Source organism: Thunnus thynnus, chromosome 24 (assembly GCF_963924715.1).
Source record: "Thunnus thynnus chromosome 24, fThuThy2.1, whole genome shotgun sequence".
Classification (NCBI taxonomy): Eukaryota; Metazoa; Chordata; class Actinopteri; order Scombriformes; family Scombridae; genus Thunnus; species Thunnus thynnus.
Genome location: NC_089540.1, coordinates 7,980,972 through 7,996,997, shown reverse-complemented (window position 1 = coordinate 7,996,997; position 16,026 = coordinate 7,980,972). Strand labels below are relative to the sequence as shown.

Sequence of the window (16,026 nt, the reverse complement as noted above, 5' to 3'; positions counted from 1 at the left end):
ACACGATCTGGCATAGGTAGGTGTAGGCGAGATCCCTGGATACTGGAGGAGTAGATGAAGCTTGCTTTAAGAGGGCTGCCAGGGACCTGAGGAGACGGGCATAAACAGTTGTGATGACAATCAGACAGCTCGGCAAGTGGGTGGAAACAGTCGGGAGGACAACCAAGTGGTTTGATGGGCAGGCAGAAACAGTCCAAAAGAGGACCTGAAGGGTGGACAAGCGGGCAGAACTGCTGGGAGGGATGACCAAATGGCTGGACAGAACTCAGGCTGGATACAAACCAGCAGAGAAGCAAGCTGGAGGCTGGTCAAGTCAATTTCATTATATAAATCACAAATGTCCTTCAAAGGGCTTCACAATCCATGTAACACAAGACACTCTATCCTGAGACTCCCAATTTGGATAAGGATGAAGTCCACAAGAAAAAAAGGAAGAGATCTCAGGAGGAGCAACAGAATAAATGTTTAAATGGGATGCAGGCTGGAAGCCATCCGAAGAACTACTAAACTGCTGCAGGAAGGAGCGAGAGGCCCCATGGAAGAACAGGCAGTCACCAAGCAGGAACTAGAAGACATTGAGGAAACAGAAAGCTCAGTAGCAGGACTTACCTGAAACCCTCCATCTGAGGAAAGTGGTCTCCTTGCAAAACTCAAGGTACTGCTTCCACATGAGAGCCAGGAGCTCCAGGACACCTGGCTCTTCATTCGTGAAAATGTCTTAAGTGACCCCAAAATCATGCCAACAAAATGACAGACAGGGCAGGTGACTGTCTGCTGGGTCAATTTCTGGTCAGATCATACTGTGATGTTTCAGGTAGGTGTCGTGTAGACTCAAAAGCAGAACTTAGGATATAGCAGGTAAGATTAAAATGATGTTTACTTGGTAAATGTTCAGAACACAGGTCTGCAACAGGTGGTCAGTCAACGAGGGCAAGAAAAGATGTAGCAGGCAAACAGGCAAAATCAAAAAACAAGTAGAGGAAATTGAGTTTTTTCCCCCCCAGACAGCACGGTTTGTTTTCTCACTTTGATCGTGTCCTTCAAACGTCAAATCTCCCAGCACTGATATTTGATTTAAATCTTCAAGGACCTGCAAAAAAACATCACTTCCTGCCTGCAAATATAAACTGTCAACAAGCTGGATAACCCTCATCTCTGCTGTTAGTAGTCTGCCAAAGAGATGAGTAAAATTTAAATGCAAATTATACCTTAAAACATAATTTTATATTAACATAACATACTGACACATGTGCCACTTGATTGCTTATTTATTATATTTTGATAACATTTTATGCGAATAATACAACCAAAATGAATCCAATTCTTTAAAATTCTAAGTCTCACAATTTCTGCTTTATTGTACTAGAATACCAATAAGGGATTAAGGTTAAGGTGATTTAAAATTTTTATACAAATTGAAGGATAACATGTTAAACAGCAAAGCTGAAGAAGATTTTGACGATTTGGTTTTACTCAATTCTGTCGAAAAAACTGGCACTCTTACACACAGTGATTAATTAAAAACAAGCAATTTTTCAGATTCCTGAAAAGCTGGCAGTTTGGAGATGAACAGTCTTCCGCTGACAGCAGCGATATGCTGCCTGTTCGTTCACCTGCTGTCCTTGTGTCCAAGGTTTGATCCCATCAATCTAGTGGGACACGGTGAGCTGATAGGTGACTGATGTTTTACCTTAAGAGACAGACAGACAGGCCTGATGGAATAACTTGGTGCTAAATGGACCGGGGTGTTTGCTGGCTCATCTCAGGGCCTCACTTCACGGCAGACTGTTGTTTTTCCTCTGCAGTGTGTGCAGAGATGGCTGTTTGACTGTGTACTCTGGCTCTGGAGCACAGATAAGTCACTGCTTGCTCCCACAGTTATGAATTGCAAGCTTTGAGCTGAGAAAGCAGGAAATCCTGTGATATAATGAGAGGTTAGCAGCCACTCGTGAACCACTGTCTGGCGGTTGTCTTGTTTTGATTTACTGTATATTGGAGGCATTTTTCTTCATTGGGAGATTGCCTGAGCTACAGCAATAATACCTGTGCAAAGACTATGGCAGCTTAAGAAGAATTTTTAAAGTAAATAGAAGGTGTAACCTGTTGGTTGTTCATCAAAAGGCTTTCAGTAACTTGCTTCACATTTCACACAATACTTCTGAGGACAAAATGATGAGATGTCAGATAAAACTGATTTATGGTTCATTTTAAAAGTAATTTATCAGGCTGTTGGTTAAAGCTTTAATTATAAAACTGATCTACACAGCATACAGATGAGCTGAAACATAGTATTTGCATGTGCGTGTTAATCCTGCCAATCCAGGCAGGTTTAAAAGTTTAATGCTCTATAACAGAATTTTCTTAGAAAGTAGCACAGATGGATTCTACAAAATGTATAAGTCCTTTACATTTAAATGAAGTTTTGAATTTTAAAAGCAAAACACAAAAAGTACAGAATACTGTATAGGTGTCACTGTATAGGTGTCCTCACTATGCCGGGTTTGGCTTTAGCTTGTTTCTAGGTACCTACCATGGATTCTCATATCTAATGTGTTGACAGAAAGTAGGTCACACAATATCTGAGCATGCTGATCAGTCATCCTGAAACTCATCTGGTAAATTTGAAGTGGATTTCTCTCAGTGTGAGTTTTGTGCAATTCTCATAAACTGGATAAAAAACAAAACTGAAACAAAGGGAGAGCTTTTTATGTTTTGACTAAAGGTTTTTCTTGGCATTGGAGCTTGTTTAAGTGCAATGTGAAAAGGTGTGAAAAGTCATGATGGTGAACGAAACTCTTCATAAACCCTGAGAAATACAGGAGAGTATCATTAGCAAAAACTTTGACAAAAAGTGTATAAATCCTTCAGAATTGTGCATAATATTCATCCCACTTTTGTGGCCAGAATGATAATATGATGATTTGTTCTTGGGTTGAATTCAGGTGTGTGTTACTATAGAAACGTATTCGTGTACAAGGAGAAACGTCTGGCCTTGTCAGGTAATTACACACCAAGGGCAGCTTTCCTTTTATTCCTGTGTCACTCTGCTGCTTGAAAACCCCATGGCTAAGAAAGTGGAATTAAACTCTAATGACTACATGCCTCTGGCTAAAACCTACTGATCAGGAGAGATTAGATTCAGTCACAGAAAACTTTCCTTCCCTCTGTTCTTCACAATGTGACTGAAAGAAGAGAATTTGCTGCAAGATGTCTAACAAAAACACATTTCAAACTTGCATTTCCCTGATTTGACCTCCTGACAAATGCTTAACTTAAAGTCTTTAAATTCCTTTCATTACCTGAAAGGCTGTACATGGTCAGACTCCACAATGCAATTCTGAAACAGTGTCTGCTCTTCTATAAATTAAATATGCAATCATTGATGTCTTAAAGAAGTCAAGGACTAACTGAAACTTTTTCTAATGTGGCTCTATAGCTGTCTGCCCCTTGGAGTCCCGACAAAAAAATGCAACAGACAGTTTACGTGATTTTTTTCCCTTATATATGATAGTTTTTCAAACTCACAAGCCCAAACATTCAGGACATTTGAAGAAGAGAGAATCATTGATCCCTCAGCTAAGGACTCTTTCTTTAGTGTTAACTTTTCAACCAGTGTATGCAATCAAATTAACAACTTATTCAAGATGGAGACTAGGATCTGAATAGCTTTACTGCTATTAATCAGCTATTACATGCAAAAACCTGCTGAGATCAAAATATGTTGCATGTGTTTCACTTTTGTTACTCAAGAAGCTAAAATTTTTTTGTCATCACATCACATGACTGTGATTCTACAAGTAATTTATTACTCAGTTCTACTGGTTTACAAAACAAAATTATAGATGTGATTCAGTTTGCTATAATCCTGACTGACTGAACATCACCAAGACAGCAACCTGAAACATTCACATCAGGCATTTAGAGCAAGCAGTTCCTACTCAATGGCACTCGACTGACATATTTGCAGTTTTGTGGGTCAAAACTTTGACCTTTAAGTAACATGGCAATAGTTACTCCAGCTGCCAACACTATAGACACTACTGTGCATGCATTTAGATATTTGTGAACGCGTATCTGGATCTAACCAGCAAACAAAAACAGTCTGAAGTCAACCTGAACAAACACAACATAAACATGAGGCTTTTGCCTCATGTTTATGTTGAATTAATGCAACAGATCTCGCATTAACAGGAGTCTATCCTGCCCTCTGAAACCCATCTGCAGGACTTTACTTTGCATAAACAAACTGGGTTTTGCATACATCCCTGTCTCCCTCTGTGTCAGCAAGCCACACTGACTCAAAACATCTCAAATGAGGCCTCTGAGACTGAGCAGAGGGTCATTTGTAGTGGGATTTTTCCCCACTTATTTATAAAACTCTTACATACCCATTGGGTTTGACATTAATATTCCTCCTGCACTGTATCCATTATCCTGCACAAACATGCAAAGTCTGAATATACAGATGTGGCCAAAACTGTTGGTACCATTGCACTTTATTAAAATAATGCACCATTCGCCCTGAATAGTGCTGAAATTAAAATAAATTTTATTATCAATGCGTGTCTATGTTTGGTTTGCAGTGGAACAAAACAAAAAAGTTGTGGAAATAACTGAAATAGTGCTTTATTCTACAAAGCCATTCTTAAATAGCCTGGATAAAATTATTGGTACCCTTTAGAAGCTGTAAGAAATAATTGATTTGTAGTGATACCTTAAGCAGACTATTACGTTTCAATTAGTATCACAGGTGTTTAAAAGGAGAAAATTACTCCCTCTGCTGTTTTGTGCCGATATGTGCATCACATTGAACATAGAAAACAGAAGGAAAACTAGAGAGTGGTCTGAAGACATTAGAAAAAAGGTAATAGCCAAGCATGGTCAACGTAAAGGTTACAAGACCATCTCCAAAGAGCTTGATGTTCCTGTGACCACTGTTGCCAATATTATTAAGAAGTTTAAGGCCCATGGAACTGTAGCCGACATCTCTGGACGTGGTCGCAAGAGGAAAATTGGCCCGAGATTGAACAGAGGGATTGCTTGAATGGTTGAGAAAGAGCCAAGGAAAACTTGAATACAGATCCAAGCTGATCTTCAAGTTCAAGGTACAACAGTTTCAAGTTGCACCATCCGTCGCTGTCTGAATGAAAATGGGCTCCATGATAGACCCAGGAAGACCCCACTTCTAAGAGGGAGACACAAAAAAGCCAGACTGGACTTGCATGTTGACAAGCCACAGTGCTTCTGGGAGAGTGTGGTTTGGACAGATGAGACAAAGTTAAAGCTTTTTGGTAAATCACACCGACCCTGTGTTTACAGAAGAAAAATGGAGGCTTCAAAGAAAAGAACACCATACCTACCGTGAAACATGGAGGAGGCTCAGTGATGTTTTGGGGTTGCCTTGCTGCCTCAGGCACTGGGTGCCTTGAATCTGTGCAGGGCACAATGAAATCAGAAGACTATCAAGGCACTTTGGAATGAAACATACAGCCCAGTGTCAGAAAGCTGTGTCTTAGTCGCAGGTCATGGGTCTTCCAGCTGGATAATGACCAATGAACATACATCAAAAAGCACCCAAGAGCGGATGAGAAGAAAATGTTGGACCCTTCTGAAGTGGCCTTCTATGAGTTCTGATCTGAATCCCATTGAACATCTGTGGAAAGAGCTGAAACTTGCAGTTGGGAGACAACACCCATCAAACCTGAGAGAACTAGAGCAGTTTGCTCAAGAAGACTAGGCCTGTAGAGAAGTGTAGAAACATTATTCAGAGTTACAGAAAGCACCTGACTGCAGTTATTGCCTCCAAAGGCTGTGCTCTAAAATATTAAGTTCAGGGTTACTGTCTTGTACTTATGATGTAATGAGCAGGGGACAATGCTGTGTCCAAGTGTGGAGAAGAGTGTTCAATAAAGTTCTTCGGTGAAGCTTGAAGTTCAGACTGGAGGATTTAATTTGTGTTGCATACAGTTAATATCAAACAACGGCGACGAGGATGATAACTTCCACTCATAGTTAAACGAAAAGCCTGCGTCACTGGGACCACGGTGGACAAGATGGCTAACGGCATTTGAGCTGTACGCAGATGGAAAAGGCTTGATTCTGTCTGCCGATGTGGAAGCCCCGGTGAGACATAAGATGACGGGCTTTACTTTTACATCACGCAGGTACTGATGTACAGGATGTTTTGTTGTCATGAGAGGCCCAGCAGATTATGATGCAGCAGGCGCAGCACTAAATGCCTACTTTGTACTGCCAGTAAGCACTGCGTTCGCACGCCAAGCTTTCTATCAGACAGCACAAAAACCGGGTGAAACAGTGCAGCAGTTTGTAACGAGATTAGCTGGAGGCTGCTAGAGGCTCCTAGAGACTGTGCATTTGATGCGGACATTGATAATCAAATAAGAGATGCTGTGCTAAGCAGATGCACATCGGATTATGTACAGAAAAAGTTATTGGAGGAACCAAAGCTGGTGTTGGCTCGCGCTCTGGAAATAGCGGGGCAGCGTGAGAGGGTGGAGACGCAGATGGCCGCAATGAGGGGGGGGGGGGCAATGGCAATGCAGAATAGAGAGAGAGAGACAGAGAACTGCATTCACAGGAAGGGGGGAAAATTCCAGAGAAAGAAATCACAATTTCATGGGGATAGGAGAGAAATCTGATAAAGTCTGCTTCAGTAGCGGACATGGAGATCACTTCGCCAAGGACCCAGCCTGCCCAGCGGGAGGACAAATATGTAGAAAATGCAATGGAAAAGACCACTTTGCTAAGATGTGCAAGTCAAAAGATGACAGCAGACAGACAGTAAAATGTGTTGAATCAGATGATCAAGACAGAGATATGTATTTGTAATTGAAAATGACTCAAACAGAGAGAGGGTTACATTTAATGTTGGTGGAGTAGATCCACTCATGCTAATTGACTCAACTGCTTCAAGTAACATAGCGGATGAGGACACATGGGAAATGCTTAAAGAGAAAAAATGTGTCTCCTCAAAGGCAGTCAGCAAACCCTTGTATCCTTACTCTTCCAAGGTGCCCCTACCAGTAAAGGGTGTGTTCAAGTGCCAAAGAAGAATAGGAAAGCGTAACACAGAGGCAGAGTTCACAGTAATACAAGGACATGAAGAACCACTGCTTAGTAAGAAAACTGCTATTAAGCTAGATGTGTTGAGAGTGGGCACAAACATATCCACAGTAATAGATATCAAGTCAGAGATACAGAGACAATATCCAAAACTGTTTCAAGGGGTTGGTAAACTAAACACCAAGCAAATAAGTCTGCATATTGATGAGAGTGTAGCACCTGTGGCACAACCCCTGAGACGTGTGACGTTCCACCTAAGGGAAGCAGTGGAAAAAAAAAAAAAGTCAGCTGCTAGAAATGGACATTATAGAAAGAGTAGAGGGACCCACACCATGGGTGAACCCCGTCTAGTTGCTCCAAAAGCAGCAGAGGGTGACATCAGGATGTGCCACGATATGAGGAGAGCAAATGCAGCCATCAGAGGGAGATATCCAATTCCCACAGTGGACGAGTTCCTACAAGCATTGAACGGACCGGTCACTTTCAGCAAACTGGAACTAAAGTGGGGTGATCACCTGCTAGAACTCACACCAGAATCGAGAGATATCACTACATTTGCAGTACACACCCGTACCTTCAGGTACAAGAGACTCATATTTGGTGTGTCATCAGCTAGTAAACAATATCAGCATTAGATTGCAACGGCACTGGCCGGCATTGAGGGTGTAGAAAATATTTCTGACGACATAATCGTTCATGCCCCAGACCAAGGGACCCATGACAAGCGACGCCATGCAGTTCTGAAGAGACTGGAGAGCTGTGGGCTGACCCTAAATGCAGGGAAATGTCAGTTCAATATGGACAAGCGAATATTCATGGGCATGCTACTCTCACAGAAGGGCATTGGTCCCACCGCTGAAAGAGTGAGAGCTATAGTTGAGGCGCGAGAGCCTGAGAATGCATCAGAAGTACACAGCTTTCTGGGCTTAGCTAGCTACAGTAGCCGATTCATACCCCAGTTCGCCAGTATATCAGAGCCTCTGTGGGGACTGACTAAAAAAGACACACCATTCCAGACTCATACTGAGGGGATCATAATAAAGCCTCTCACACCCAAGTATGAGAGACCCCACAGGCAGATCAAACTGCCACAGAGACTAACAGCCTTTATATTAAGTAAACCAACACTAAAGCAGCCTTCCAAGGCTAAGGATGGATGACTAAAATGATGACTCCTTGTGCAAAAAAAAAGAGAAAAAAATATGTATGCCAGTCATGTTTATGTTTATCATGTTGCATCCAGTTAATATCAAACAGGCACCAATATTTTTTGTCCATTTTCATTTGTTTTGTTGTATTAAATAATATGTTATGTTGTAAATCAAAAGCAAAGTTTCTGTTATATTCAATATGAAATAAAGATTGATGGATACCATACATTTCTTTTTTTTTTTTTTTAAAAAAGGTGGAAAGGTACCAATATTTTCGGCCACGTCTGTACAATAAGCTTCCACTTGCGTACTAGCTCTCACAGCACAACTACATTCACTGCAAACAAGTACACAATCTTCCTATGCAAAACACACAGATGATTGATGTTAGAGGGAGGTGAAGACCCCCAAATCAAGTCCTGTTCAGGGCCCCTCAGTGTCTTGGGCCAGCCCTGATTTTACTTATTAGCCTGCAGTAAAGTCTTGCATCAAGCCATCTACAGAAAGCCAAAGCAAAACTGGATGTTGGTTGATTTCAAAATAAAGACTATTTACTACTTCAAAATACTCAATGACATCACAAAATTAAATGTGAACTGAATTTAAATGTGAAATGGGTACAACAAGGACTGTTTGTAGATATATATCGGAAGTTAACCCACCTACATTTAGTTCATTTCTAACACTGTTTACTTGATGGTTTGCATTCTCAAGTCACTGGGCTACACATTACCTTTGAATAATCTCCTTTAATGAACACCAACATGGCAAGACAGTAACACACCCAACATCACTCTCTTTGGGTTCACATCAGACCACTGACTCTACTGCTGGGTATTCATCTACTGATAAACTCATTGCCATTTCCTTTACTGTTAACAAACAACTGTAACCTGAAAAACAACAGCAGGTAGAAACTTATGTGATATATCCATTTGTGACCTTCATAAATAGTGAATAGAGAAATAGTTTGTGACAATGAGAAGTCATCTTAAATAAGGAGTTGCTGTAAGCCTGCAAACAATTACATTCCCTACATGCAATAGCAAGGCATAAATAACAAACATCAATTCACTATATGACAGTCTCCAATATCATGCATGGAGCTAGAAAAGTAAAAAAAACTCTGTATAGTGACAACCATAAATGTACCTCAAAAATGCTTAAATTAAACGGTTAGATTACTATAAAATAAATGCTTAATGCCCCAAAGCCTAAACTGCATTCTAAAAAAGATACATTCCCAATTATTGCAGGTTGCGTCACATATAAACATATCATTGCAAGTTAGACAGTGTGTGAAAGTTTGTTTGCAACTTTTGATCCATTCATCCGTCTCCTACGCACCTGTCTGATGAAATAGATGTGCAAAGTGTTCTTCTGTTTTGAGGAACTAATATGAACCTGAAGCAAGGAGACTTGACTAAGCAGCTTAAAGTTTCCACATAAATTTATAGAGTTGTAAATGATAATGAGACAATAACTATTGGAAGATAATAATAAAATGTCTCCTACAGTCCAAAATATGGTGCAACTATTTCAACTGATTATTCCAACTAATTATGAATGTATTGTAAGACTTAGTTACGCAACATGAGAAAAGGTAAATATAACTATTCAAAAGTAATGTGTACAGTAGCCAAGGTTACACATTTATACACGTACAGTAGGGTCTCAGACTTTTGGACCCTTCTGTGTATCATATTTTCAAGATGAAGGGATGTAGAACATGATAACATAACAAAAACAAAATTTTATTTTATTGTTTTTAATTATGAGTGACTTTTACTTGCTGCTACGTTGTTATGCTTTTACTGTGAAAGTATTGACCGGACGTAGGATTTAGGCACTGGTGAACTTGAGGTGGGCTCGTGCCTCAAGTCTACTGTATATATAAAAGATGATCTCCGCGGGAAGCAGCTCGTGATGAGTCAGTGTGCGGTGCAGTGCGGAGCGTCATGTCGTGCTGTGATGCAGGCAGAGAGGATACAGCGCGCGGCAGCATCCTCTACAGCATCCTCAGAGGCGCTGACTGTCCGCAGCGGCGCGTGGAGGCGGCCGCTACGCACCGGCTGTGCTCCTGCGCGTCCAACAGGAAACTGGTGGTCACGCGAGCTCCGCAGTTAGTTTTCAAAGCGGCCTCCGAAGTGCTCGTAAAAACTTTCAGGTTCGTGAAGAGTGTGCCGTGCTTTCGGGGTTTGCCGGCGGAAGACCAGCTCCGGCTTGTGCGCAACAGCTGGGCGCCGCTGCTGGTTTTGGGCATGGTGCAGGACGCCGTGGACTTCGACACGGTGGAGACGCAGCAGCCCAGTTTGTTACACAGGATCTTAACGCACAGCGAAGAGCACACGCCGACCGAGATTCAAGACCCCGGGGTGCCCGTCGGGGATGTGGAGGGAATCAAAATGTTTCTGGTCAAGTGTAGAGGACTGAGGATCAGCGTCAAGGAATACGCGTTTCTGAAAGGAGCGATTCTGTTCACCCCAGGTAATTAGTTAATACTGCCAGTGTTTGATATATAGGATTACACCATTACAGTGTGACTCTATAGCTTTGTCTATTAGGTTTACAGTTCAATCTACTGTTAGTCAATAATATTAATTCCAGATTAATCACAAACATATTCAGGGGTTTCAGGCTGTGTGTTAAACAATTCCTAAAACTTCAGCAAGCTCTCTCTCATTTCTCTGTCTTGCACAAGTGAGTGAGCTGGAGTGTCGGGACTACATCCAGGCGCTGCAGAGGGAGGCTGAGCGCGCGCTTTACGAGCACGTGAGGACGGTCCACCGGGGGAGCAGACTGCGCGCGGTCCTCAACACCTTGCGCGCCACGGATCCGGACGCGGTGGCACGGCTCTTCTTCACACCCGTGACTGGCACGAGCAGCACAGATGAACACGTGCTCGCTATATTTTATGAGAGGTAGAAACCACAATAAAGGGAGAGGAACTGAGAGACAGACGCACAAGGTTTCATTTGATGTATTTATGCATCTGCCTATATGTTTACTTGTTTGTTTTGTAACTGCTGTCAGCCTACATTGCTCATAGCATTAACTGCACATTATGAATGCTGTTGGATAAAAACAATTCTGCTGCACAAGGTGTTTTTTTATGTTTTTTAGGTCTGTATGGGGAGCACTCCAGACACAATAACCTCAATAAACGACTGAGTGACACAATGAGAATGACTACTTCAAGCCTCTGTGCTAACAAGAGCTTCACAACACTCTGCACCTCTGTAGAAATTTGACTATAAGACAAGATGAGACTTTGGGGGAATAGCTTAGAACACCTACATGACAAAGAAAAGTGTAAACAAAACATCTGTCCACACGCACCGACAGACTCAAGCTCCTCTCCGAGACTCAATCCATCCATCAATCCTCTCAGCAAATCACAAAGTCCAGGTATAACCATTTACATGATCATAGCTTGAACACAACTACACACAATCATCAACAGCTGCCGAGCATCTGGTGCCAGTAAACAAACAGCGGTAAAGCAAAAGAGTCAATGAGACCAAAGACAAACACCAAGCAGCATGAACAGCAAACAAACATTGCATCATGTGATCCCAATCACTTTGAAAAATCACATTTAGAAAAACACAAGCGAGAGAAAACACTGCTTTAAAAAGAAAAGAAGAATCAGTTCCTACCTATTTGATGCGCTGCTTGACTGCTGGAGAGAACAATGATCACTCCCTGGAAAAGATAAACACATGAAAAGTATTAAAAACTAATAAAAAGTGAGTATCCAGATAGGTTAATTGGTAAATGAATCAGTGATATGAATGAACAATGCTATTAAACATCTGCAGTAAAATCCAACTTTGCAAGCAGGCATCATAATCATTAGTACTTGCTTGATGTTACATGTTTTTCACAGTTCTTACATTACTTCCTAAATGATAATACTACAGTAGCTGAACTCAAACACACACACACACACACACACACACACGCACAGATATTCACAGACACTCCATCAACATAAAAAAAGTTATGGGTGTCAGTTAAAACAGCTGCTAGACAGGCTATATTGTAACACACCGGTGGTTTGCGCTCCATCGCTCTGTTCTGACAGCTTCAGCAAATACGTCTCTGCTCAGTGAAGAGTCGCTTGATGCCTTTTTTCATTAGTATCGTCAGGAGCCGGCGCTCAGCTGTTTTCTCCTCTCCCTCCTGCTCCCAGGTGTCGGAGGAAGCTGTTACCTGGGAAATACCAGCCTGAATTAAACCACACAAAATGATACAGCAGCGTTTCCCTCCCGAGGCACCGGGACAATGTGTGTTCATAATGAGAATTAACATTTCCTGCTGAATCACCTCCCATGATGCACACTTATTTTCCATCTTTGTCTTAACTCCAAGATATTACCTAAAGTCCTAATACTGGATGCTATTATAACATCACTACACTACTGTCTCTGTTTCTACAGTGATTTTAATGACTTGCACATAATTGTCATCATGTCTGTTTTTCATCCGAGATAATGTGACTGCTAAATTTGTTATGATGGATTTAAAAGCTTTTTAATAGCTTATTTTTAGGGCTGAAACTAACAATTTTCATTATTATATCATCATTATATTTATTTGGCGATTAAGCAATTTCCTGAGTCCAAAGAGAAGGCTTTAAATTGCCTTTTTAATCCGACACAATCCAAAACCACAAATATTCAATTTATAATGATATCAAAACAGAGAAAACAGCTAATTCCAATATTTTAGAGGATGGAATCAGCAGATGCTGGCATTTTGCCTTGATAAATGACCATAAAACATTATAATATTTGTTGATTGATGTTCTGTTGATTTAATTATTACAATACTCTATGTTGTACAGAACATTTTGAGATCAGTTTAACAGCCTGTTGAAATAAGCTGCTGTTTATGCTACACAGACCTACAGTACAGAGATATGTACAATTTTACTGTTAAAACTGTTTGCCAGAAAACCAGACAGCACATCTGACCTACGGCCCAGCAAATGATGGCTCAGACAGAAATCACTGCTGACAGGTTATTGTGGCTTGATAAATACAGTCTGACTCCTACAGGAAGTTATAGAGACAGACATTGTTGGATAACACAAAGACTACATTCTTTGAGCGCTGAAACATTCCAGCATTTTAAAAATCGCAGTGACCGCTTGACATTTCTGGGACTTCCTCTCTGAAAGCTTCTCAGTCTTCCCTCAAGGCTACCGCCTCCGCATTGTTAATCGTCAGGTATCAAAGTCTGAAAGTTACTAACTTCATATCTCCGACTCTTACGATGACGAGCAAATGCTGAGCACAGCTTCTGAGCGTGTTCTCTCAGGGCTTTTCTTTCCTCTGGATGCAGCCTTTCAAGGCAGCAATAGACATTTAAGCTTAGCCTTGAGTATTAGCGCGGCAATCTTCCAAGCATTTGCATTAACAGCTTTCTTTCCTCTCAGCTACTGAGTTGAACACCAGCTAAGCTTGTCTGAGATCACTGCGGTTTCTTTTTGGTGCAGGATCTTTGAATCACAAACAACACTGCCAGTGGGCTTCAACACAAAATCTCAGAAATACACACTAGTCACTGCTGCTTTATATGTAAACTCCTAATGCACTAGTTCACATTAACTCCTGACTACAGCCTAATAAACATATGACATTACAGCCTATGATACCATGATTGTCTGCCATGTAGTTCTGATAATGTGATACCAAATTTGATCTTATTGAAGATATTATTGTGAATATATGTCATCACTAAAAGGACCAGACCCCCCCCCAAAAAACTCATCTGTCAAAAAGTAAAGCTTGTTGGAAAATGTTCATCAAATCTGACACTGCATCACTTACCTACAATACTTATTAAACAATCTATTAAATCAGGCTCCCAAAGTCGATGCTGCCTGGAAAAAAGTAAATATGCTGATTTATATTTACTGAAGCTAAGTTTAATGGTTGCTATGTGTGCTCATTTCATTTTAGAGCAGCAACTCACAATGTCATTATCAACTAATCTCAATTTGTTGTTAAATGTCAGAAAATGGTGACAAATGTCAATCACTGTTCCCCAGAACCCAAGATACAACCTAACATGTCTTGTTCTGTCCTGACCAACAGTCCACAACCCAAACATATTTACTATCATAGAAAACTAAAGAAAGTAGAACATATTGACATTTAAGAAGCTGGAACAAGAGAATTTTCATCATCAAAGAAGACTCAAAACGATGAATCGATTAACAAAGTTGGCAATTAATTTTCTATGGATTGACTAATCAATTAATCTACTAATGGTTGCAGCTCTACTTCATTTCAGTAACTTTCAAATGTATATTTCTTTGTAAGGAGAGGTGACGTGACGGCTCTCCAGCGGGTGAAAGTCTTTTGGATAAGTGGCGTGTTGACTGCTTTGTTTCTTAAAACATAGCATTGTCAAACAAACTAATAGGTAAATAAATAAACACCGCAAACCAACTGAAATTAAAGGTTAAAACAGTAATAATCAGCCTATATAATCTGAGCGTTTCCCACTTTATATGTTACAGCAGCCATGTTAGTTTACGTTTACGTCAGTGACGTCGAACCCACATTTACACACCTGACGTCTGTTCTATTTTAATTGGGGAAACGTGCCGGTTAAATGTTACATATTTTAATGTTATCACTGTCAGTTACTTATATTTTTATGTTTTAACTGTTTGTTTCTGAAAACATTGTTTCAAATAACTTGTCGAGCTTTACGCTTATTTTATCTTACGTACTGCGCAGTGATTGTTGCGACATTAACCCAACACTGCTCCAAACATTTTACCTTCCACCGTCTTCAAACTGTTTGGTTCATTTCATAAGTTAATTTCGTAACTTCTAACAAAACTAACAAGCCAAAGCAAATATTGTCATTTAACGTTTGTCATGTTCAGGTACATGTGGGCACTTACCTGGTTAATTAAGCCAAGAAACCACAATTTATCCACCAGGAGCCGGTCGTACGTGCGGCCATGAAAACAAACCAACGTTTCTCCCTACACTACCCAGAATTCCTTGCAGACATCTTTTAAAACTTCCTCTCCCTTACTTTTTTTCATTATGTAAAAAGCACCTGCGCCGTCACTCATTCTTACTACACTAAGTGCGACACTTCCATAAAAACAAAGATATGTAAAAGAAAAAAAAAAACATTATCTAGTCATTAGTATGATAAAGAAGAGTTCTGAGTATTTATAGACCAATAAACTGCCATATAGTACAATATATGTATATGTCTGTAGAGATAAACAAAGCAGGTTCAGGTATAAGTAAAGTATGCAAACCTGTTAAACATTTAATAATGTAAGATGAACGAGGACTTACCAGGAATCATATATATAATATAGTACAGTTGTCATATAGGCACTCTCCCAACAGAACAAAAACAAGTGCAGTCCCTATCACAAAGTGTTTGTGTATACAGAGTGCCAATTATTATATACATATATAATACATTGTTTGATATGACCTACATGTGTTATGGATTAACATTTCATAGTATATTCTTCATTATATATTCACCCTGCTTTCTCTTTTATTCACAGAATCCAAAGAATAAACATCATTGCTCGTTTGGGGGCCACAAATATTGCTTTGTAAATAACAGCAGAAGCTTATATAACGGCTGTGCACTAATGCACTAATAAAGGACACACACACCTTCATTCATCACTATTATAGGTGTTGGATGGCAAAAAGATTTCAACCGGGGCAATTTAGAGAAGATGTGTGTGATTTTTATAGTGACTGAATGATCACTTTCACCATAATAGCTCAAA

At 40.4% G+C, this 16,026-nt stretch overlaps 1 protein-coding gene and 1 long non-coding RNA gene across 2 annotated transcripts; one reads left to right on the top strand and one right to left on the bottom strand.

Moving 5' to 3' along the window:
* Positions 1–1,342: 1,342 nt before the first annotated feature.
* Positions 1,343–15,240, bottom strand: LOC137177358 (uncharacterized). Its single transcript, XR_010926084.1, has 4 exons — positions 15,160–15,240; positions 12,288–12,449; positions 11,894–11,939; positions 1,343–1,690 (listed from the first exon to the last, which is right to left on the bottom strand). It is a non-coding gene; the product is annotated as an uncharacterized lncRNA (long non-coding RNA).
* On the top strand, positions 10,169–11,414 carry LOC137177036 (nuclear receptor subfamily 0 group B member 1-like). The gene is made up of 2 exons (XM_067583115.1): positions 10,169–10,721; positions 10,936–11,414. The coding sequence occupies exons 1-2, from the start codon at positions 10,193–10,195 to the stop codon at positions 11,157–11,159; spliced, it is 753 nt and encodes a 250-aa protein (XP_067439216.1). The 5' UTR covers positions 10,169–10,192; the 3' UTR covers positions 11,160–11,414.
* Positions 15,241–16,026: the final 786 nt, after the last annotated feature.

What these genes read in the sequence shown, in the direction of transcription:
- LOC137177036 (XM_067583115.1), top strand. Translation starts at nt 10,193, where the DNA reads ATGTCGTGCTGTGATGCAGGCAGAGAGGATACAGCGCGCGGCAGCATC. An exon ending in AGCGATTCTGTTCACCCCAG is followed by an intron (nt 10,722 to 10,935) that starts GTAATTAGTTAA and finishes GTCTTGCACAAG; the next exon opens with TGAGTGAGCTGGAGTGTCGG.